Here is a 23,046-nt window from a genome sequence, read left to right as displayed (position 1 = left end):
ACCTACATATCAATGCAATGACATGTTGAGAGGACTGAGTGATTGAGTGATTATCATGTCATGCGCATTATGTTCACTAAATTGTTGACCTTAAAGTTATTAGTTCCTTGAGGGATTACTGATCTGACATATTTGGATAGGTGAAAGGAGTTCACTCAAGGAAGCAGCAACGTTTGGCTACTTCAGTTTCATACATTTGAACATACATCTCTGGTTAACCTGAGAGATTTTGCCTTGTGTTGGAAGATGCCTTTGCCCCACACTCATGTGTTAATGATAAAATTGTGAATGCATTCATTAATCGTGCAGAAGAGATTATTCTGTTGCAGTGTGAGAACCTATGAAATCAATCAGTGAGGAGAAAGTAACCCTTTACATTAGGAGCAGATGTATTGAATACTTCATTTCCCAGAAATGACAGAAATGCCCAGTCTATCACATGACACGTTGTATGCATCACGTGCCAACATGGCTGCGGTTTCCAATGAACATTTCTCTTCTTTGCAACTTCTTTTAAAGGTAATGTTGACAGCGTCGATATTTTTATTAGTATTATACCACTTCGGATGATGACTGCTGCTAAATCAATCCATGCTGAAATTTTGTGAGAGATGGCTCCGAAAATGACGCTATCTAGCAGCTAGCTAGCTGCTCTGCCCATTCGTATGAAGTAGCCTTGTACGTGGCGAAGATGAAATGCATGTATTCTCCGTCCTATGAAGCTCCATGCAACATGGCTTCTTCTAAATCGTAAAGTGTCGACAGGCTATATACTGGTTGCATCAATCGCAAATACGTTTTCACGACTTCGTAGTTGTTGCATGCTAAAAGAAAACTGATGTGTGCTGCTCTCTCCCACCTCTCTGATGTTCTCTGGCGAACGGCAGGCTCCTTCGAAGGATGCAGTGCGGCAGCTGTGTGCGGACAGTTTCCCCGCCGGAGCACCAGAGTCGCGGCGGCTCGCCGATAGCACCGCTGGGACCCTATCTGTGTCTGCCATCGAAGCCCAGCAGGTGGGTGTATGGAAAATAAACTATTCAGTTGGGCGAAACAGATAAAGCAGTGGAAACTGACCCAGGTCATGGAGAGCGACAGTCCACACAATCTCCAGCCTTAATCATGTTTCATGATTATTTCCAGGCCAACAGTTAAACACCTGATACACCTCTCAGTCCTTGATTAGTGGATTCAGGTCACTGCTTGTGGTGACCACAGGCAGAGAAGACGGAAATGTAGGCTAATTACACTTGACTGTTTAAAAGAAACCTACCCTTCTCTTTTCTCCCAGCTTCTGACAGCCCTGCACACGCTTGCCCACCATGTCCTGTTTCACAACCTGACAGCACCTGAGCAGATCCTTGCACTGTTCCCTGAGTCCTTCCATCCCAGCCTTAAGAACCTCATTACCAAGATTCTGCTCGAACACAGGTTTGTAAACATCATATGCTCTCCAAGTCCCTTGTTGTCATACATTGTTTGATGTACATGCTATTGTCTTTAAATATATATGAAATATATCGTTCACATCCAGGAAAAACAGAAATATTTGAAAACAAACAGCAAACTAAATTGTTGCTTAACTATACAATGATTTAATGGATCACAAAAACTGAACACTGATGAAGGTCTATTTGTGAGTGGTACATTCTGGAGTTCTTGGGGATACTTCATTCTGGAGTTTTGGGATAATTCTAGTGTGCTGGAGTTTCTTCTATTTTCCAATGTTTGAAATATAAATAGGTTTGTGCTCTTTCACAGTCCCACGTGGAGAAACGATGCTCTCTCTAATCAAAGTAAGGTCTTTCATATTTAATCTCTTCTCCTATGTCAACAAATGTGTGCTGTCTTTCCACAATGACTTTGCTCTTTTGTGTGTGTGTGTGGTAACAACACCTAATAATCTGTGGTGTGTCTGACTCTTGGGTGACCCTGTTTTGTGCAGTTTCACTCCCCCAACTGGTAGAGATGGACTGGAGAGTGGATATGAAGACTGCATCAGACTCTGTCAGTCGCATGGCAGTGCCCACATGTCTGGTCCACATGAAGGTACGCAGACATTCTGGGCTTGATGTGAACACACCTGTGTCCTCCTCACCTGTATTGATTTGACTACTGTTGTTGTTTTTTTCTTCACTTTGAACCACATGAGTAGTAGTCTACATGAATCCTCTATTAGTAAATGTATGTCTGTAAATGGGTTCCCAGTAGTTATTATCTAGGCCCACTATACTATATTGGTCAGCTTTTCAGACAACCCATGAATGCGCCACTAAATTCTACCAAAGGGCAAGGTGTAGTAATAAGCATTTCCCCATACACTTGTCCAACTCTTTCACATATGAGGAAATGTCTCGGGTAAGGGGTAGGTCTTGATTTTAGACCAGGACTACATTATTGCGAATTTGTGTGGTCTGGTGAATTTCTTGTGCTGCAAAACTTTCTAATCTTGCATACTCAACTAGGTTGTTGTATGAGGTTTCATGTCACCAACACGGTGTGGTTGATATTGCAGATGGGGGACTCGAGCTGTCCAGGTGGGAGTGACTCCCTCTCGTCGATGACCGTGGAATTGAGCAAGGAGACTTTGGACACCATGCTGGACGGGCTGGGTCGGATCCGGGACCAACTGTCTGTAGTGGTCGGAAAATGAGCACATTCACCTGAGGCTTTAGGGTGCATCTCAACACTCTAGAGTGGCCTATTCCCCTCTACTTCAACTACATTGAACTGAAAACGCAGGGAAAGTAAAAATCAGTAAGGTGGACGCCTTGATCAGTCATTTGCTCTTCGCCAGTCTGGTTGTCACATCGAAAGAGAAGAATCTGTTTTTGACTATTGTCTCTGCTATTTGACTATTATTGCACACTTTTTTCAGTAGGAGGCTAAATATTGGAAATGGTGGAACAGACTCAGAAAGAAAGAAGTTGCCATGTACAGACACATGTACAGACACACACACAGTGGAAAGATCCCTACTACTATTGGCCTGTAATCTTTTCAATCAGCAGACAGTCACAACAATGTGTCTTTTTATTCACTGTTTATTGTGTAAATAAATGAAAAGATTAACTCTGAAATGAGTCTGTAACCTCAATTCCCGTCCTTTGTGATTAACAAACACCCCAATACAGGTCCACAATATAACACAGTAAAGCTGAATTCATTATATATATATATATATATATAAAAAAATGGTAGTTCTGGCTCACACTTTGAATGTAACAGTTAATCATTGTCTGTCTGTAGGCTGTGACCCATGAGGCTGTATTCGAATCTATGTATAAAAAAAAACACTTGCGCATTACCAAAACCATGACATTGGTTTTGGGTTAAGGCAATACTACTGAGGTGATGTCCCCGTGCAATGCTATCGACCACAGCAACCCTGAGCCAGACTGTGACCCAAGTCAACATGCACCGATGTAACAGTTGATCCTCGTCCAACTAAGGCTGAATTCAAACCCATGTAACAACTTAAACGTAATATAAGAGCTTGCACACTAACCATTAAAAGGTGAAGCATGTCGTTTTGTCTCACACTGGCCACACATACTGAACATATACATATGCTATGTTTTCTAATAGTGGCAATTGTGCGCATATCCTTAACAAACAAAGCATAGGTAAGTAAAGGGCATCACAACACCAGATTTTAAAAAGGCTTTGCTTGGGCGCTCTTCAATTCATATTATTTATCATTCCTTAATTGCTACTGACTTACCATGGCAATTTAGCAGAATTGTAAAGATCATATTGGACCTTTAAAGCAGCTATGCAAATAGCACTCGATGTCTCTGACCTGTTTGTTGTGCTCAAGGAGAAGCATTCCTTTTCCAAAACATGATTACAAACTATAGTAGCTGTAGTACAGTAATAAGTCCTTATTTCTTTGGTTATGAAGAGGTAAAATAGGAGCCATATTAATCATGATCACGGAGTACATTTCATTTGTTTAAATTACTTTTAAAAAATGACAGTTGATACTTTAAACGACTTTGTCTTTGTCCACACTACTTCAGGTCTCAGGAAGACAACATCACTGTGCTGTGCTATCTTAGCATACATATCTGCTACATGAGCATTAAACATAAGCTTCACTTTCACTCACATACTAAATGGCTCCAGTGAGACATTTCATGCCCCATTCAAGTCTTAATATGGTGTTTGACACTGTTAAATGATAAACAAAGTTAAGTAACAATCTCTCTTAAAGCTAATAGTCAACTTCCATAGTAACTGTTTGATTTCAAATCGAGTGTAGAGCCGAAAGAAGATAAAAAATGCTTCACTGTCCCATTACTTACACAGGCCACTGTATATGTCCCTGGATACAGCATGTACAAAACTGGCTAAGGGTTCTTCTGGATCAATGTCCATCTATCTGTGTGTCTGCCTGTTTATCTCTAAGGAACGATTCAGCAGTGAGATCCCGTCCATGTTCATGAGTCGGTCGGTCTGTCGGTCGTCTGTCTGTCTGAGGAAGGCTTCAGCAGCGAGATCCCATCCATGTCCAGCTCAACTGAATGGACAGTGAAGCCTCCAAGACCCTGTGATACACAATAGGCAATGCTGGTTTGTTTTGGCTCCTTAAACTCATACATTGGAGTTCTACGTTAGAGCTCCACATACATGATGCAAACAACATGACATTAATTACATTATATGAATAAGCGCTCAGTCGGATGTACGAATGCAACATTAATTAACTATGCCGCTGAACTGTGGAATATGGTACCTCAAGAAATCAGGGAAGCAAGCTCAGAAAACATCTTTAAGTGCCAGTTAAAAGCCTCTCTCTTCAATTTAGCTTTCAATTAGCATTTTATCTATGCTGCTATCTCTGCTGATTTTATTGTATTGATCAACCATCTATGCAACTAGATTGAGTGATGCTGCTTTTATTGTATTGATTAATTATGTTCTAGTTGTTTTTGTTTTTAATCTGTTCCTTTTTCTTTCTTTTGCGCTGTACTGTACAACACTTTGAGCTGCATTCTTATGTATGAAAGGTGCTATATAAATAAAAGCTTATTATTATTATTATTATTATTATAACATAGTGAGAATTTCCGTTTCTCTCCTTCCATACTCACTTGTGTGTCGTTGAGGATGCGCCTCACTGTTTCCCCCTGCTGTGGCTGGCGGGTCAGCAGGTAGAGGAAGCCCCCTCCGCCAGCCCCGGCCAGACTCTGCCCCAGGGCCAGGGGGCGGAGGGCATCCATCATGGCCCGCACGGCGGCCGGCTCGCACCCGGGAGCCATCACCTTCTTCTGCTGCCAGGAGCGCTCCAGACAAGCCCCCAGCTTGGTCAGAGAGCCTGCGAGAGAGAGAGAGAGAGAGAGAGAGAGAGAGAGAGAGAGAGAGAGAGAGGGAGGGAGGGAGGGAGGGGGGAGAGGGGGACATGTCAACCAAAGAGAATATAAAAAGATACCCAGAAACTGTTTCTCCAATAAAAGTCCCTGTTCATGCTAGCAAGCACACTGGCATAGTTAGCGGGCTCGTCTCATGCTCAGTATGAGATCGTGTCAAGTTTACGAGTACCGTCGAAAAGCTCCTGTGCAGTACGGCTGAGGTAGGGCCTTATTTCTTTTAAACTGAGTGTTTTTTTTTTTTTAATGTCAGTTGGTCACTTTTTGAGTCACGTTGTGTTCAGTTACCCAAAACATCGGCTTGATTTGAGGGGGCATCTCTCTCTCACTCACTCACCCTCGGTGCATGCGCGGGCACACTCCTCAGCGGTGTCCACTAGCTGTGCAGCGTTCTCCACGATGGCAGGCAGGCGGCTGTACCAGCTCCGCACCACATCCTGCAAAACACAACACAGCAGACATTTTGAAAGTGAGATTTAGGCGCCCGATATTCTCGCCCCAGTCTCAAATGGTTAACCAGTGTTAGTGACAGAGGGAGGTGGAGATTGAGTTAGGTGGGAAGGAATATAAAATGATTAGACCTAGAACAGACTTAATCCATCATCACATATTCGCAGGCTATTGCTGAAAGGTGACATTTTTATTGATGGTCAATTACTAATATTATTTCAAACATTACAACAGACTTTTAGCTATTTAGGGTTAGGGTTAGTGAATATAAAACAAAAAAAGAGATTAAAGGAACAGCTGATTTTGATACTCTTGACCACAGAATTAGACAAATAAACTCTATTACAACACCCCCTGACTGAGGGTTTAGGGACGAGGCGGAAGGAAGAGTGATCTGTTTGGGACCTGTGGCTTCCCCTCCTCATCTCCTTTCCTCCACTGAAGTATAAGGATAATCACAGGACAGGACAGGTAAGAGAGTATTGTTCCTGGTGGGCATTCACCACCGTTTTTCAACTGTTGTGCCTGTGCACTTTATCTGTCTCACCGTGGGAGAGTGAGAAACGTCCTCTCGATTCCTTTGTATGTCTTGACATGTGAAGAATTGACATTAAAGCCACTTTGACTTTTTGTTCATCTTATCTTTAAAGAAGTGCAGATGAGAGCAAATGAAGGAGATAAGGCCATTCTTAAGTTATGTTGATTCCTTTGTTCAATAATTATATGCATACAATAACAAACCATTCTGGATAATTGGGCCATCTGCCCCCAAAAAAGTAAACTGAAGAGAAACTGCAGCATTGGGGGGAAGTGTTCTACCGCTACTGTATACAGGAAGTGGTCAGAAGTCGTATTACTGTATAAGACACAGGAAGGATGTGTAAATGTTATTGAGCAACAACGTGCACTTGAGACTGTAGTGTAGACAGGAAATTCTGTCTGTCACAAACAAGATAACTCCATGGGTTGCCTACTCAAGTTAAGACATTGATGTAGAATTGATTGTCATCATTCATTTGTAGAGATATAGTTTTATCCCTGAGAAATAAGATAATTGACTGTACCCAAATTGGCCATTTTCATTTTGTGGGATTCATATAAACCTACCTGATAATGATTAAGACGTGAGGAATCCAAAACAACCGTCAAAAGTCACCCGTGAGCCCTCCAAACCCCTCCTTCAGGAGACCAGTGGGCCAGTATGGAATATCAGTTCTCTATGGCTGACAAGTCATAAAAAGATGCTGCTTGGGAGTTGTTTTTGTTTTTTTCATCCTATGCAATGTATTTGTGGTTAATCTGGAGGTTGTCCTGCCCAAAGGCATTAGGTCATTGAGGTTGTGTGTCTAATGTCCCTTTTACAGTGCAAAAGTACCAAACTATATCCACTAGATGGTGCTGTCCATGCTATTAGGTGAATAAAGTATGAAATAGTTTTATTGTTCTTAGTGTTAATTCACAAATCACTTCTCATTACAACATCTGAAAGAAAAACGACTAAGTGGACGCGATGACCCTTAACCTGGAATTCGGAAACGTAATTTGGTTTGCAGGCCCAGGGTGTCCCCTTACGTCTGTCCCAAAAGAAAATTCACAGGAAACGAAAAATGTAATGGAACAACACTGAGGACTACTCAATGGGCTACAGGGAAATCTAGATTCAACGTTTCCGCCACCCTCTAGGTTTAGCTGAAATGATGCCCCTGCCTGGCTTGGTAGCATGTTGGACATGATAAACAACCACTCTCAATGAGTAGTCTTCAATGTTGTTGCCTTACATTGTCCGCCTTCAGATGGTGTATTGAAGAGTGACACAAATAAACAGTTCTAACTTTAACTCTTCACTCTTCGTGTATAAATCATTATTATTTGGAGTTAAAGCTGTGAATTAACGCTGAGAACAATAACAACCTTCATACTTCACCTAATAGCATGGACGGCACCATCTAGTGGACACAATCTGGTACTATTGCACTGTATAATGGGACATAACGCAGGAATGCTTATCATGTGTTTCTAAGTACAGAAAGCATTTTCAGAACGATCGGAGATGCAGAATCTGAGAATTTTCCTTTCAACATTTTAATTCTATTCCTCCTGAAAAAGGACACTCACTTTGTACAGGTGCAAACACAAAGACCCTAATTGTTTTAACTATTTATCAGCTAATGCGGTACATCTGGAAAAAATAAATACAACTTTTGAGAAGTTCAAGAAGGGAGACAAAAATCTTCCGGGGAGGGTCTTCTACAGACAGACACTCTCCAGAGAAATCATGAGTTTAGGTGGGGTTCAGAATGAAATGGGAGGAATCAGAGGAGGATCAGAGAACTGTGTGTGCACATCCCTCCTGTTCTGTCTATCGGACACGGAAGCCAATTGTTGAGCATATGATTAGCTGGAAGCATATGTAATTTGTCAGAGGAAACATGTCTGACTTGAGAGACTAGGCTTTATATCAATAAGAGCTGTGGCTACCTGCAGTAGGTTTCTTGCTAGCCGTGTCTTGCCGGTGTAGACCAGTAGGAGGTGTTGCTGTAGAGAGACCAGGAAGTCCTGGGACAGAGGGAGACGTTCCACTTCCACCCGGAGAGGGAGACAGGCTTTGGACCGTGCCACCTTCACTCCCCCCACCAAACCCCCCACCTGGTCCTGCCATCCACCACCTAGGAGAGGAGGGGAGGGAGGGAGGGAGGGAGGGAGAAACACAAAGAGAGAAGGGGGGGAGATGAACACTCACAAGCAAACAACCTCAAGCACAGGATTCTGATGCCAAATATGAACAATGTGCAAGACAACGACGAAACAGAATGACAAAGCTAAAGCCTCTGTCTATGAACTCAATAGTGAGCATAATTCAGTTGACAACTTTTCATCATACCTCCAAGCCCCAAATTGAAATCAAATGAAGCATTCATGCATATAACTTGTTGCAAGGGACCCGAAGTTACAATGGAGTGTGTGTGTGTGTGTGTGTGTGTGTGTGTGTGGGCGCTTCCTGAGTGTGTGTTCTCTGACCGGTGGTTAGCATCTGCTCTAGGTGCAGGACAGCGTGGATGAGGGAGTCTGTGTCGTAGGTGCGCCCGGTGCATGTGTACACAGCTGCCAACACCGCCCCCGCCAGGATACTGCTGGTTCCTGCAGGTACAGCCAGAGAGAGAGAGGAGAGGAGAGGAGAGGAGAGGAGAGGAGAGGAGAGGAGAGGAGAGGAGAGGAGAGGAGAGGAGAGGAGAGGAGAGGAGAGGAGAGGAGAGGAGAGGAGGTTAAGAGGGTTGCGTTGGGATTCTTTCAGAAAAATAACACTTTTTTTTCCCCTTTACCTTGTGACTTTACCTTGACCCTGTTTAAAAACTCCACAAAGATCAAAGTAAGGACGGGAAAGAAAAGTCACAAGGGATAAAGCACAGCTGAAATGTAAACGACACTACAGGAAGTAATGGCTTGTTGTTCTCTTGTATTAACATTTCTCTTGCACGCATATAGCACGATAGCACGTGTGTCAACATTTCCTCTCAGAGGTAAAAGTGACACCACCATAGCCCGCTCCCAGTGCCATGGCTATCAGACCTGGGTCAAAATAGTATTTGAGAAATGTCAAATACTTTGAGCGTTTGCTTTAGCCTTGTGGGTTGTGTTTGCACTTTTGGGACTATTGCATTGGTTCCATTGCGCCAGACAAACTCAATCAAGCACAGCAAAGTAAATGATTTCAAATACTATTTCGACCCAGGTCTGATGGCTCTCTCTCTCTCTCTCACCCAGTCCAGAGCCGTGGGGCAGCAGAGACCAACTGTGGATCTCCACCCCCCCTCCCCAGCGCTGCAGTAGCTGCTCCTCCAGGGACTGCTGGGAGGGGAAGGTGACCAGACCGCTGCACACACACACCGCCTTCAGCAGGGCACCTGGGACACACACACACACACACACACACACACACACACACACACACACACACACACACACACTCTCATTTGTTTTCCAAACTCACGATATGAGCGATGTGACGTTACCACGGGAAGATGGATGACTTCAGAGTAGAGGTCTTAACCGTTAACAGGTCGATTTTTTCTTGTTCAGGTTAAGCGGTCAAGAAAAACCCCTGTCCCGACATACTGTACTACCACACCACTCCCAAGCAGAGCCTCACCAGGTGCATGTGGCTGGCAGTGGTCCTTCAGATCCTCCAGCCTCTCACAAACCGTCTCCATGGCGACGCCGCAGTCCAGCCCTCCGCTGGAACTGACCAATAGCAGGCGGGGCTCCTTGATGCGACGAGCCTTGGCACCAATGGGGCGTCTTCCGTCGACCCTCACAGCCACGTTGACCACAGAGCCACCGTGCTCAAAAGCAATGGGTGGAGTGTCGCTCCAGCCACCTGTGGGAACACCTCCAGGCTTACTGCTGTGACCGGTGGTGTGTTAATAAGAACTCGTAGAGGGGACCAGGCCACCTGTGACTCACCTGAAAGGTCCAATCTGGCAGGACACTCCACTTCCTGCCACTCCCCTATGGGCAGTATCTCGCCACGATCAATGGAGACATATGTCTGTGCTGACATCACAGCCTGACGTAGCAGCACCTGCCCGGCCCCCTCGTAGTGTCGCGCTGCACGCACCAGCAAGTCTGGCCTGTAGAGGGCAGTAACACGTTCACTCAATAGGTCACACTAATACTATATGTTGTGGACTCATATAAATGACAAAAGAATGATCTGTTTCCATTGTTGCAAACTCAAGGGCTGTATCCGAATAATGTTGAATGGCTTCATTTCTATACAGCCACTTTTGACAATTAAAGGATTTTTGTTGAAAATTTAATATAATAATATATGCCATTTAGCTGACACTTTTATCCAAAGCGACTTACATTGCAGTGAGTGCATACATTTCAGTATATATGGTCCCAGCAGGAATCAAACCCACAACCTAAGCGTTGTTAGTGCCATGCTCTACCAACTGAGCCACAGAGGACCACAAAGAAGTGTTTGCATGCATTGGCCGGGAATCGAACCAGGCAAGAATTCTACCACTGAACCACCAATGCTTAGATATACCAGATATACCACTACTGCACACACACTATACACTATCTAATTCAGGCTTAAAGGTTTAGTATGTAACATACAAGCTTTCTATAAGCTTCCTAATGGTTGTAATGACTATGTTTAATCATTAGCGATCAGGGAAAGAGAGAAATATTTAATTACCAAATGCTGTTTTGGTCCGGAAAAAGCACATTCTAAAATGCAGAGTCTTACCTTTGAATTTCAAATACATAGCTGTACTTGACTGAGTTTGACCTGGCAAACTTTGCCACCACTACAGAGGTACTGTATGCCAACACAAAGCATGCTGAAGAAACAGAAGTTCAAGAGAACGGATGTGGAGAACCGGGGTAGGGAACCCTTTGCCAGGGAAGTTCTCTCAAAAGCGTACTACCTGCTGAGCCAGTTGAGTCTCTGGGTGGCCAGGGCCTGGACGCCGCCGGGCAGGTCCCCTTGCTCCAGGAGAGAGAAGGCGTGGCCCCAGGCGGGGTTGGCGGCCGGTCCGCTCCTCAGACCCCCTCTGTTCTCCCCAGCCAGACAGCCCAGCACGTCAGCTATACAGGCCAGGCATCGGGCGGCCACGCCCAGATTATCTCTGCTCCCTGCCGCAACTGGAGGTACCAGAGAGATAGAGTGGGTTGAGTATTAAAGGTGCAATCTCAGAATTCATAGACAGAGCTTGTGTTACTTTGAGATCTCCAAGTATCCCGCACTGAGCTCTCTCAGAATTAACCGATAGAGAGCTCAACGCAAAATTCTATGCTAAATCGCGGAGCACTTGAATACAGCATGCCCCCATTTGGAAACGAGCCACTCACTGGAGTCTAGTGTGCACAGGAGCTCCCCCTGCTGTCCCCCCAGCACAGCAGCTCTGAAGCTGGGCAGAAGGCTGTGGTCACTGTGGCCCTTCAGTGTGTCTGTCACTCTCCTCCTCCCCGCCAGGAAGAACAGTTCCTCCCTCCAGCACAGCTCCGCCTCCTGATCAGCCAGGGACAACACCTCCCTGAGAGATAGCCTCCAGGCCTCCCGCCACTGCTTCAGCGACCCAGGCCCACCCAGCAGCCAGCCTACTCCATCCTCCAGCCCCACAGCGCCCTCTCTGGGCTGGAAGACTGGGAATAGGCGAGCCTCCAGGAGGGAGCGGGGGCCACTGGACCCCCACAGCTCCTCAGACCTACAGGGGAGGAGATGGGAAGTGTGCACAAAGACAATGTGATGTTCTGCTCATCCACCTGAATACAACGGCTAGTCACATATGATATTCTCAGTTCGAATAATACGCAATTTACGCATGCAATAGTGGAAATAGCTAACTGTTTTCATTTTGACAATGCTTGTATAGCCCACACAGATATGAGATGGAATTTCTTGTGGAGAGATTTTAAGTAATCATACTGAGAGCGGTGTTGCTGCTCCCTTCATGTCCACTGGCATGGCTGGTAGCCCCGAGCCAGCCAAAGAAAGCTCAAAAATGGAAATATTACTGAAAAAAGTGTCTAGATGAGCCTACAACACTAAATGTGGAAAATTAGGTCTAACATCCAAAAAACTGAAATATACATTTAAGTTGACACTACTTTCTGGTGAGTTTCCTGAAGAATTTAAAAACTTACCAAAACTGATAATATAAGTTTGCTAATACAATAGTGAATTTAAATGCCATGTTTTTTGGACATTTAATATGTATCTTTTTCAAACAACTACAGAAGTAACAACCAAGATGTAATTCTTAAGAGTAATTGTGTAATTACTATTTGAAAGCATACAGTAGGTGAGAGTTTAGAAGGTTCAAGCAACGGTAGCATGGCGGTACCACCACAGCACTAGCGAGTCAACTTGACTTTTTCACACGTTTTATTTTAGGTATTTCACATGGCAAAACAGCCACCAGGGGGGCATCATTGAACCTTCTAATGGATAGACAATGCATTGTTAAAACAGTGGCTCATATCTCATACATAATATCTCCACTTGCCCCTTTTCTGAGCTGATATTCATTTTATATTTTAATGTCATTTTAAATTATTGAAATTCATGATTTTTACAATGACATTGTCACAAAGTGGGAAAGTAGACCCATAAAGCTGAGGGAATCCCTTGGTACAAAAATACATCTCAAAATCAGAACACTTTATCATAAAGATAACTATGATGGGAGTGAATTTTCACCACAAGGAACCACAAGCTAGAAGGTATGGGTTTCAGGTTTAAGACAAGGTCAAGGGTCATGTTAACAAGGCGGAGGGTAGGGTTAGTCTCTATTAATCTCTATGGTGGTTAGTCTCTAAGGTGGTTAGTCTCTAAGGTCATGCTATCAGTCCTACTGTATTTCAGTGCGGTTGTAGAGGTCTCGCCAACTGTGGTTGAGAAAGGTAGCACTTCCATCGTCAGAGGCAACCTAGAGGAGAGCAAGGCGTGGGTGAGAGGGAGGGGCGGATAGATGGGGTGTGTCTCAATAGTCTCTGCTCCATTCCTCACATCCTCTCTCCTTGCTTCCTTCTCAAAACACGTTGGAGGAGAAGATCAAAGGTCCCTCCCCTTAGATATTCTCATCCAATGCATTTTGAGAAGGAAACGAGGAGACAGGATGCCAGGAAAATAGTCATTTATATAGCTCTTAGCTATTATAGCTATTAGCTATTATAGCATACAGCTCTTAACTATTTATGGTCTTTGCATTAAATGTCCATCCATAAACAAAGAAAGACAAAAGCAAAAAGAAATCTGACTTGAGTAAGCTGTAACTGGCCATAGCAAATACACACAAAAAGATCATACGACCCACCCTCCTTCCCCTTTAAGTAAAGTCAGTCTAAACAGAGACAGATATATATATATATAGATAGATAGATAGACAGATAGGATGAGCCTTGGATAGTTCAGTGGAGAGGTTGAGAGTGGTTTCAGTGGGGTAGAACTGGTAGCCAAGAGAGTGCATTGCTGTGTAATCATTCTAAGAATGTGTTCTGTAGGTCTCCTGCTGTTTTTATTCAAGACTACTGAAAGTTCCAATGGCAGTGACAATAGGTCATTCAGAATGTTGGCTTAACTGTTGTCCTTATGATTTTGAGTTACAAAAAGCTGAATATTTTAAAAAGTATAAAGACTTTCAAACAGTTGAATACAAGAAACTCAAGTTAGACATCTCTGCACATACAAAAAAACTAAAAACTATAGGAGGAGTAGCAGGCGGAATAATAATAAGTGAAAGTAAAACAAGTAATTGGAATATCTGCGTCGCAGACTTCAGGCAGTTATTCCATGCAAAGGAATGTCGACCAAATGCTTAATTTGGACATTTGATAAATCTGTCCTATCACTTTTGGGTAACCTGAAATAGGGGGGACTATGCATTTCTGAATGGTGAAACCAATATGTACATCAAATAAAAGCTGATAATCTCTACTTTAATGTCATGGTACGCCAATGCCAACGCCTAATGTCATTACTTACGCAGGGCACTGTCATGACATCTTGAACTACTGAGGGATGACATGAACAACGGAGAGCAAGAAAAAGCTCATTTTTTTACCTCAAGATCATCAAAAGCCCCCAGCGCTGTATAAACGGTGAGCTTCAAGTCTCCAAGCTGTACACGGTGTCCCTGGATGACGATGTCATTAGCTAAAGCCAGCTTCCGGATGTGTGATGAGGAGGGCACCTCGAGGCCCGACAGTAAACAACCTGAGTGGACCTCTAGTGGACCCTGTGGGGCAAAGTTCAAAGGTTAAAACAGTGACTTCACTGTATATTTCTCATCAATACTGTTGATATGGTCCTAAAATTAAAGTAACTGCTTTTTGCATACAAACCTCAGATATCGTAATGGCAAGCTACTATTTTTTTTTTAGATTGAGATGATGGTGCATTTAAAACTATAATAAATATAAGCAACATCGTCTTCAATGGGTCACACATCACGCTCATTGGCAGCCCGGTTCATTCAAGACCAAACTGCGTTGATCGGCCCAGAACCGCGGGAGATTACTCAGTGCACTCTCCTCTTGCTTAGAGCATTATATAATAGATAATCTTGTCATTAGGATTTCTAAGAGGCTTGTATGGACAAAAAAGTGATATTTGGGAGCATACTTGAAAAATATACCTCTTTAAAACAGAAAAGGTGTAGATACAGAAAAAATAATCAAATGTAATGCTTTTTAATTCTAGGCTGTGAAAATGTAAACATTTTTGAAAAGGGGGTGAAGAATTTGTATAGGCATTGTTAATAGAAAATATAAATAAATGGTATATAAACCTCTCTTTCATTCATTTACCCCATCAGGTACAGATCAGACCCTCAATGAAGGAAGGATGCAAGTTTTAACTATTCAAATAGGGTCAGAATATTTAAACAGGCTCTGAGACTGAGATCTTCCTGACCTGAAGATGGCAGTGCTGGATTACTGCTCCTGTCGCCACGGTGACATCCCCCACCAGCACACTGTTGATCACCCTGCCTCCATCGCTCACACACTGGGCATTCTAGAACCGAGAAATGGACAGATATCAAGACATCAAATGGCAGCTCCGCCACTTGGTTTGCTATAAAGCTGTGGGACGGGACTAGAAAAATGTAAACACTCTTAGATTCACAGGCAGAGCTACAGTATGGATTCGAGGACTGACAGTCCATGACATCAACATGATCGTCTTAAACATATTTTGACACTATAATACAAGGCAGGTACACAAATAATGTAGTAAAACAACCTGTCCTATCCTACAAGAATCAATGAAATGACAATTGAACAGCAGTAACTGGTGCAGATTGTACTTTTAACAGGAACTTAAAACATGTGACACTACATACAATTGATGGCACATGAGACTAGACATGACATAGAAACAGGCTCAGCAGGAACAGGTTTCGAGAGGGCGAGGCATAATTATAGATTCTAGATTGTTCTTTTGCTGTTGTCTTCAGTAATACGTGACATACGCAATGACTTGATGACAATGAATTTTGTGAATGCAAGGAATGAACCGAAGCATACACACTTTTCAATTGAGGCTGGTGAACTGTCCTCCAGTTAAATACTCTGAATCCATCAGCTCTATGTCCCTGGCAATAAGACTTAAACCCCATTCAGACTTGGTCTTAGAATGTGGTCCCGGAATCACAAGATGTTTGCTGGTCTTAAAACAACTTTACACCCTCAAGGCAATAAGGCTAGACAAGTAGGCATGACCCTTACTCTTGTCAACTTGCTTCAGCAGTGAATAACTGTATGCGTCACGGCTGTGTAACGTTTGTAGTCATGACTGCCTGTGACATTATGTCTTCTGAGCGTCATGAAGGTTTTATGAAGGGAGGAGGGGGTTCACGCTGAAGTGGTACCAGTACCTGTATGTGCGAGAGGGTGTCTTTCTCTGTCCCCTCGTTAGTCAGACGGAAAATGTGCTCTCTCGCAGACATAGTCAGGTAGTCATAGCAACCACCTGGAACATAAACTACAGGGACAGAAACACACACAGCATCTTGACATCTACGGTTAAATAGCGATATGACAAGAGAATTGACAAAGACAGTAAAATGTTTTTACCACGTGTGCATTTAATGGACAATAAAACGTACCCATATTGAGCGATGTCCCCCTCAGTGTCCTCCATAACACGGCCCGTGCACTCCTCACTGCTGCTCCCTGTGGCCCCGCAGGGGAACTGCAGCCTGTTCTCTCCCCGTTCACAAACTCTGACTCACTTAGGTCTGAGCAAAGGCACATCAACACATCCAGGAAAAGGGAGATCTGGAGAGAGAAAGAGAGAGCACTTTTTTTGGCAATATGTTTTTTTGTCTTTTCACAACAAAATAAAATGAAATTAAAAAAACATTGATTTCTGAATGATCAATGTCACAGTTTTGACATTCAGAATGGAGTTTGTTATATTTCATAACATTTTTTACAGACAACATACAAAAAAAGAGCACTAACAAATGCAGTGACAATATATGCCTATGCCTAATAAAAAACTCAAAACTATTTTGTACCCAACCCCCGTTATTTCCAAATAATGATTTATTCCATTCCTCCCCAAGATTGCTTTTCACTAGTCTCCACAACAACAACAACAAGACTTGCATGAAAGCAATTTGTTTTTCTGTTCAAATCTAGATGTACCAAGTACTGTAAAATGTCAATTGGCTTGTACCCTGGATTCACATTTCTATTTCACGCCAATAAGGCTCATTCAATTAAAGGGAATTGAATTGAGAGAAGATAAGTTAAATCAGAGCAAGTAACGTTGAAACCGAAAAATAAGATCAATTTTACTGGGAGGGATTGTTTGAAGGAGTGGAAAAGAAAAAAAAGGAGAGAAAGGAAGAAAAAGAGACAGAATCGTAAAAATGAGGACCGGGCCTTACTTGGAGGGGTGGTGCCCCTGAGTCCATGCCCATATATGTACACCCGTCCAGGGGAGGGGTCACGTGTGTCTGTAGCAGTCGCTCTGACACCCCCCTACAGAAAAACACAGGCCCCGAGACCTGCACACATCAGATGAGTGAAAGAGCATCGGTCACAAACCGCGGAAAGTAAACATAACTGGAGACATTAGATGTTTTGGCAAACTAATTACAGTAAATGCATGTAGAAGATTATTACATGTTTCCATGACGGATTGAAAACAAAGACTCAAACAAACTAAACTTTTCCCCCGAAAATGTGATGATGTTAACGTGGAGGAATTGGATTCATTAACATCTGATGTAAAGGACCTATAAGAGGTGGATAACCTTAGGTTCCTTACCTTTCAAAAAGGCATTGACTTACCAGTGGCACCTTGCCATCAGGCTGTATGGCTTGACGAATCCTCTCCTCTGAGCCCTTGTAGATGATGTCACGTATGTCACCCTATAAGCAGAGAGAGAGACACCTCCATTGGCACTTTCTGTGGATAACCGTCTTTACACAGCAATAGTGATAGGTACATTAAAAAGGGCATGCGCGTGTAATGCTTGTTTCGTGTTTCAACTTCAAGTCCCTAAAAGGCTGCATTATGTACCTTCTCATCAGCAAGGTAGACTCCATGGTTCAGAGCATAAGATACATCACCGGGTAGTGCCAACACCCGAACCCCAGTGAAACCCTCCCACGACATCACTAGAAGACAGAGAATGAAAAAGAGAAAGGGGTTAACAGGTTTACCATGAGGGTGAATACAGAGAGCCCCAACTTGATCCCTCCCCTCTTTTATTCGAACTGCACTTTATTCAAACTGCATTTCCCAGTTCATGAAGCGGTAAATGCTGCCAGGTTGCATTCAAGTGGTTTTGAAGTCTGAACAATTCTGGACCAATGAGGTAGCTGTATAACTTGCTAGCTGGCTAGCTAATAGGTTAGCTATAGCTTGCTAGTGTGTAGTGACAGGATCGAACCGTTGGATGTAGGCATGGTCAGGATCATGTCAGTACTGCACACCCAAACTCCTGGGGGAGAACCTGGACACACCTACAGATAGGATGAAGAATGGTATCAAACACTTGTCAAACACAACTTTCTGGACACTTTGAAAGTGGGCAAAGATTTAAGAAAAAATCTGAAATTGATTAAAAACAAAAAACCTTCAGTACATTATTCACTAAATATCAGAGACATTTTGGTCAGGTTTAAACAATTCTGACTAAATGGACCTAGAAAGAGTCAATTCCAACTTTCATATTGGCTTACCACATCCATCTTGATGACAAATATATTCATGACATTTAACCTGCGTTGAACTGTTAAACAACCTGTGTTTAACTACTGTAGGTCAGGCAAGTAGTTGGCTTAGCAAGTAGTTGGTTTGGCTTCATCAACTATACCAGGGCTCTCCCCAAAGAATGTAAGAGTGGCTCTGCTCCCTGCTGTGTACTTGCCAGCACCACTATTTCAAGACAAATTAAACTATACAGTTACTCTACCATCGCCAACGACATTGTTGTTGAAAGCGAAAGTGAAAGCATTATGATGTTGCTCAGTGAATTCAGCATTTTGACATGAATAAACGCAAGTATAATAATAATAATAATAATAATAAATGCCATTTAGCTGACGTTTTTATCCGAAGCGACTTACATTGCAGTGAGTGCAAACATTTCAGTATATGTTATATTATATAAAGGACACTCTTAAAGTTAGCTAAAATGCAAAAATGTCATCAACAAATCACTCAGTAAGTTGAATTGCGTCCATCTTAATGCAAGGATAATAGTTCATGTCATTTTGGAATTAATATCTTTGTTTTTATAGGGTCTCTGATTTGCATAGGAATCAATTACACACTGTGTAAAACCAAATAAACACATTTCCAGCCACTTTCTTTGCTGTATCACTTGATTTCATTGTTGCAAACACAACTATGGATATGAGATTGATTATTTTCCATTAACAGATTATTTTTGGCCACTTGGTTATAGACCGATTTTAAAGAGTGTCTGAGATGATGTTGTCCCATCGACTGTGCTTTTTCCTTTCCACCATTCAACTTTGTCTTCAACAAGTCTTCCCAGGCCTCAAGGTCACATTCCTGAGCAGTTTTGTTCCTCTCTATTTGTTCAGTGATCCACACAGTGTGTAATTGATTCCTATGCAAATCAGAGACCCTATAAAAACAAAGATATTAATTCCAAAATTACATGAACTATTATCCTTGCATTAAGATGGACTCACTTAACCTTACTGAGTGATTTGTTGATCGCACATTTGTGTGTGCGAGTGTTATAGCCAAGGGTGTGAATACTTGAAATTCAAGCCACCTAAAAATTCCAGATTAACCTATTTTAAAGTATCACATGTAATAGCGTGTAAAAAGCGGAGCAGGAGACAGTTGAATCCAGCTAGAGTTTTGTTGACAAATACACATCCCTTTCCTTTTCACTAAAATGCGTACCCTTCGTGCTTTAATAAGTCTATTTTCACTGCCAAAAGTAGTTTTCCAGTTCATCTATCTATCCTTTATTCATCTAGAGTTCTATGTTACTATAACAAGTGAGCCCTGGCCAAGAGACAGCGGTGTAAGGGAAAATACAATAACCATAAAATACAATAACCATAATACACAAAGAGTCTTAAAGATGTTGCAAGATAACAGCACATTATGTCAATGCTAAACATCTTAGTTTATGTGACAGAGAGGGATGAGATAAGGATAAGATAAGGACGTGGGGTCGATTCTGTTCCAGGTTATGGCGCACAGTGACTAAAACCTACAACTATAGCCATCTTCCCAAGTTCAGAGGAACTTTAACAATTCGCTAATGGATATTGTACATGTTTTCAAAAATAAAATAGACTGCTGTAATAAACCGTGCATTTCCCTATTTATGGCTTCACAAAAAACAACAATAACGTAATCGGCACGTAATCGCAAGGTTCCTGGTTCGATTCCGTCCCTCGACCTATCTTGCATGTCATCCCTCCTTTTTTTTTTTTCCAGGAGGAATACAGTACCAAGCCTCCCCACAGTGATCAAGGCAATGTTGCATTGGATTCTGCTGTTATTAGTCTATAAGGGGGTCTTTCACATTATGGTGCTGACCCAAAACTGTACTCTTTTCAGTGAATACTGCACAGGACAGGGACAGCATGCCATCTTTTATAGCTTATCGCAGCTGGCATCAGATATGTTATAGGGCCTCTTCAGCTCAAAGGGAAAATGCCCTGTGAAAAGACAATAGCTGAGCCTGCACAGTAAGGTTCCTAGCTGATCTGATTGGAGAGGCAGTCTAGCAGCCTATCCAGACAGTAGACCGGACCCTGCACGGTAAGGTTCCTAGCTGACCTGATTGGAGAGGCAGTCTAGCAGCCTATCCAGACAGTAGACCGGACCCTGCACGGTCTGAGCTGGTTTTCCAACCGGCAACCAGCAGAACGCCCTGCCACAGCTATCCCAGGGGAAGTCCCGTCCCTGCACAGACACAAGAATGCAAAGAACAGGAGGGGGAGGAAGAGTAAGATTACTCCAATTCAATGACATTTCCGAACTGTCCCATTTAAAACCACATTCGCCCCCCCCCCCCCCTGTATAATGTTGCAACATTTACTCATGAAAACTTCCAAATGGGCATTGATTTGATTAGATTTGACTAATTTCACACCCCTATCCAAACCCCTCCAAATCTATCCAACCCCCCCCCCCCCCCCTTTTCAATTGCTACCTAACTGGACTCACTGTGTGCAAGATGAGAATATGGGCGTTGTCCAGGGCGTCTGCAGTTACAACCTGAAAATACAAGACGGAACAGATTCATTGCTCTGCTGCAGAACATGGATATTGTCACGCACTGTATCCTCCCTTGTCAGACCACTTACAGTACACCCAAGGGTGTAGCCCATGGAATGTTGGCGGCGTCACTGTGTCGAATGCACATCACTTATCCAATGGCAGCAGGTAACAGACAGTTAAAATCTCACTTCACCAATGCAAGCAAGCGGCCACTCACTGTGTATCCAGCTCTTGCACTCAGGTGCTCCGCTGCCACCAGCAGTGCGTTGAGAGTGGCCCCTCCGCTGCCCAGGCGCTCCTGGGGGTCCGACACAGTCAGCAACAACGTCCCCCGTGGGACATCTCCACGCTTCTGCCGCAACTCCAGCTCTGAGACACACACACACACACACACAATTACTACCCCTTCTCCTTTTCTCTTTCCACAGGTTATATTTCGATGTGTGTAAACAATGTCAACACGTAAAAAGACAGGCTTACACTCTCCATTACGTAGGCTCAATGACCACACAATAGTAAAGAATCCCACAGAGGTGATGGATTGGTACAGGGAATCAATCATCAATCGCCCATCTCTTTCAATTTGTAATTGAATATCTTTTGGTGTGTTGGAAGTCAATGACTGACAGCAATAACTAAGACCAGAAGGTGAGATTTCACTTTTTTTCTTCTATGACATGCATTAAGACAGCAATGAAGGAGAGTAAGTGAATAGGCTACTTTTTGGCTTCCCTCCAAACCTGCGTCTTGCATCATGGAAGACTACAAAAAATAAACTAACACTGAAGCTGTCACTCACCTCTTTGAAAGGCATAAACGCTGTCCTTGTGTTGACACGTTAAGACTATGACCGTCCAGCTGAACGCCTGTTCCCTCGACATGGTGATGTTTTCAGACCGAACTCCTGATTCCAATACACCACCACGAAAGTTCACCAGATGATATTCGCTGGTATTTCCAAACACGGAACTAGGCGGAACGAATGCATCCTCTTTTGCGGAACGTAACAGGACTTAAACCAAACAATATCAGTTAGTTGAGTCAACAAACCGCTAGTGTATCCACCAGGGTGAACTCCTGCACTGTCCTTGCAGCAAAGTTGCGATAGAGTGGACAACGCATCATGCGATAGAGTGGACAACGCATCAACGTTGACTGATCGTTTGGCAACCCAGTTATTTCGCAGCAAGCGTGAGAAAAGCTTTTCTCTTGCGTCCCCCAACAGAAGAGCTCCATATACTCGTATCATCTGTTATGTTCCTCGTGTGTATCCGTACAGCAGTGAGTGCATTCGATTTACAGGCCGCGGTGTATGCGGCGCCGCCGGCTCTATTTCAAACGGCATGATCGTGGAAATTCATTTCTGAGCATGTTCTTCTTGAAATTTAAATTTAAATATTTGTGGAACTGTTTCACCATTTTCTTTATTATCAGATAAAAAACCCTATTCTCCATTCTGAAGAATATGCTCTTTGTAGATAGGAATAATACCCACACGGAAGGTGGGTTTTATTTTTATTTTTGTATTTGTAATTCATTTACATTGTATTGTTTGTATGTATGTTTGAAGTTGTGGGTTAGGATGTGTAGATGAATGTGCATTAAAATGCATTTTAATTCCAGGCAGAGAGAGAGACGGATGGTGGTGGTTGGGGGGGGGGGGGAGGTTCAGAATAATACAGAAATTAACAATTACAGGGCAACAAAAATATTATGACTTTCTTCATTTTGATGACGTTCCTTAGTTTGCGCCCATATATCGAGTTTGCTCCAAAAATGTACGGTCCTAGTGACACTAAATGAAAATTATAACAAGTAAATCAACATACTGTAGCCGACTACTAATGCATGATTGATACCATCTTCTGTTCAACTTGAGGGTAAAAATGTTTTATGGTCACACACACACACACACACACACACACACACACACACACACACACACACACACACACACACACACACACACACACACAC

The 23,046-nt window shown here is 43.0% G+C and overlaps 2 protein-coding genes and 1 long non-coding RNA gene across 6 annotated transcripts; 2 read left to right on the top strand and 1 right to left on the bottom strand.

Moving 5' to 3' along the window:
• The first annotated feature begins 458 nt into the window (after nucleotides 1-458).
• Nucleotides 459-2,871, top strand: commd9 (COMM domain containing 9). 2 transcript variants are annotated; one of them, XM_083666075.1, is made up of 6 exons: nucleotides 459-519; nucleotides 888-1,013; nucleotides 1,289-1,428; nucleotides 1,759-1,793; nucleotides 1,943-2,046; nucleotides 2,513-2,871. In XM_083666075.1, exons 1-6 carry the CDS (start codon nucleotides 469-471, stop codon nucleotides 2,648-2,650), a joined length of 594 nt encoding a protein of 197 aa, XP_083522201.1. In that variant the 5' UTR covers nucleotides 459-468; the 3' UTR covers nucleotides 2,651-2,871. The 2 variants fall into 2 exon arrangements, with proteins under 2 accessions (XP_083522201.1, XP_083522200.1); XM_083666074.1 differs by having other exon boundaries at nucleotides 1,741-1,793.
• A 152-nt stretch (nucleotides 2,872-3,023) lies between these two features.
• fcsk (fucose kinase) lies at nucleotides 3,024-22,286 on the bottom strand. 2 transcript variants are annotated; one of them, XM_083666071.1, is made up of 23 exons: nucleotides 21,869-22,286; nucleotides 21,287-21,438; nucleotides 21,016-21,066; nucleotides 20,626-20,751; nucleotides 18,242-18,314; nucleotides 17,869-17,966; nucleotides 17,637-17,717; nucleotides 17,231-17,350; nucleotides 16,442-16,613; nucleotides 16,211-16,317; nucleotides 15,247-15,348; nucleotides 14,396-14,569; nucleotides 13,188-13,261; nucleotides 11,682-12,037; nucleotides 11,258-11,474; nucleotides 10,281-10,447; nucleotides 9,967-10,194; nucleotides 9,578-9,721; nucleotides 8,838-8,957; nucleotides 8,298-8,485; nucleotides 5,707-5,806; nucleotides 5,094-5,317; nucleotides 3,024-4,547 (listed from the first exon to the last, which is right to left on the bottom strand). In XM_083666071.1, the coding sequence occupies exons 1-23, from the start codon at nucleotides 21,948-21,950 to the stop codon at nucleotides 4,440-4,442; spliced, it is 3,264 nt and encodes a 1,087-aa protein (XP_083522197.1). In that variant the 5' UTR covers nucleotides 21,951-22,286; the 3' UTR covers nucleotides 3,024-4,439. The 2 variants fall into 2 exon arrangements, with proteins under 2 accessions (XP_083522197.1, XP_083522198.1); XM_083666072.1 differs by lacking the exons at nucleotides 20,626-20,751; nucleotides 21,016-21,066; nucleotides 21,287-21,438; nucleotides 21,869-22,286 and adding an exon at nucleotides 20,555-20,603 and having other exon boundaries at nucleotides 18,242-18,316.
• Nucleotides 8,828-14,450, top strand: LOC310801893. 2 transcript variants are annotated; one of them, XR_014554124.1, is made up of 3 exons: nucleotides 8,828-8,963; nucleotides 9,582-9,678; nucleotides 14,321-14,450. It is a non-coding gene; the product is annotated as an uncharacterized lncRNA (long non-coding RNA). The 2 variants fall into 2 exon arrangements; XR_014554125.1 differs by lacking the exon at nucleotides 14,321-14,450 and adding an exon at nucleotides 9,897-10,030.
• Nucleotides 22,287-23,046: the final 760 nt, after the last annotated feature.

Source organism: Argentina silus (genome assembly GCF_951799395.1).
Source record: "Argentina silus genome assembly, chromosome: 3".
Lineage (NCBI taxonomy): Eukaryota > Metazoa > Chordata > Actinopteri > Argentiniformes > Argentinidae > Argentina > Argentina silus.
The sequence above is the reverse complement of the archived record's forward strand: the minus strand, read 5'-3'. Positions and strand labels throughout refer to the sequence as shown.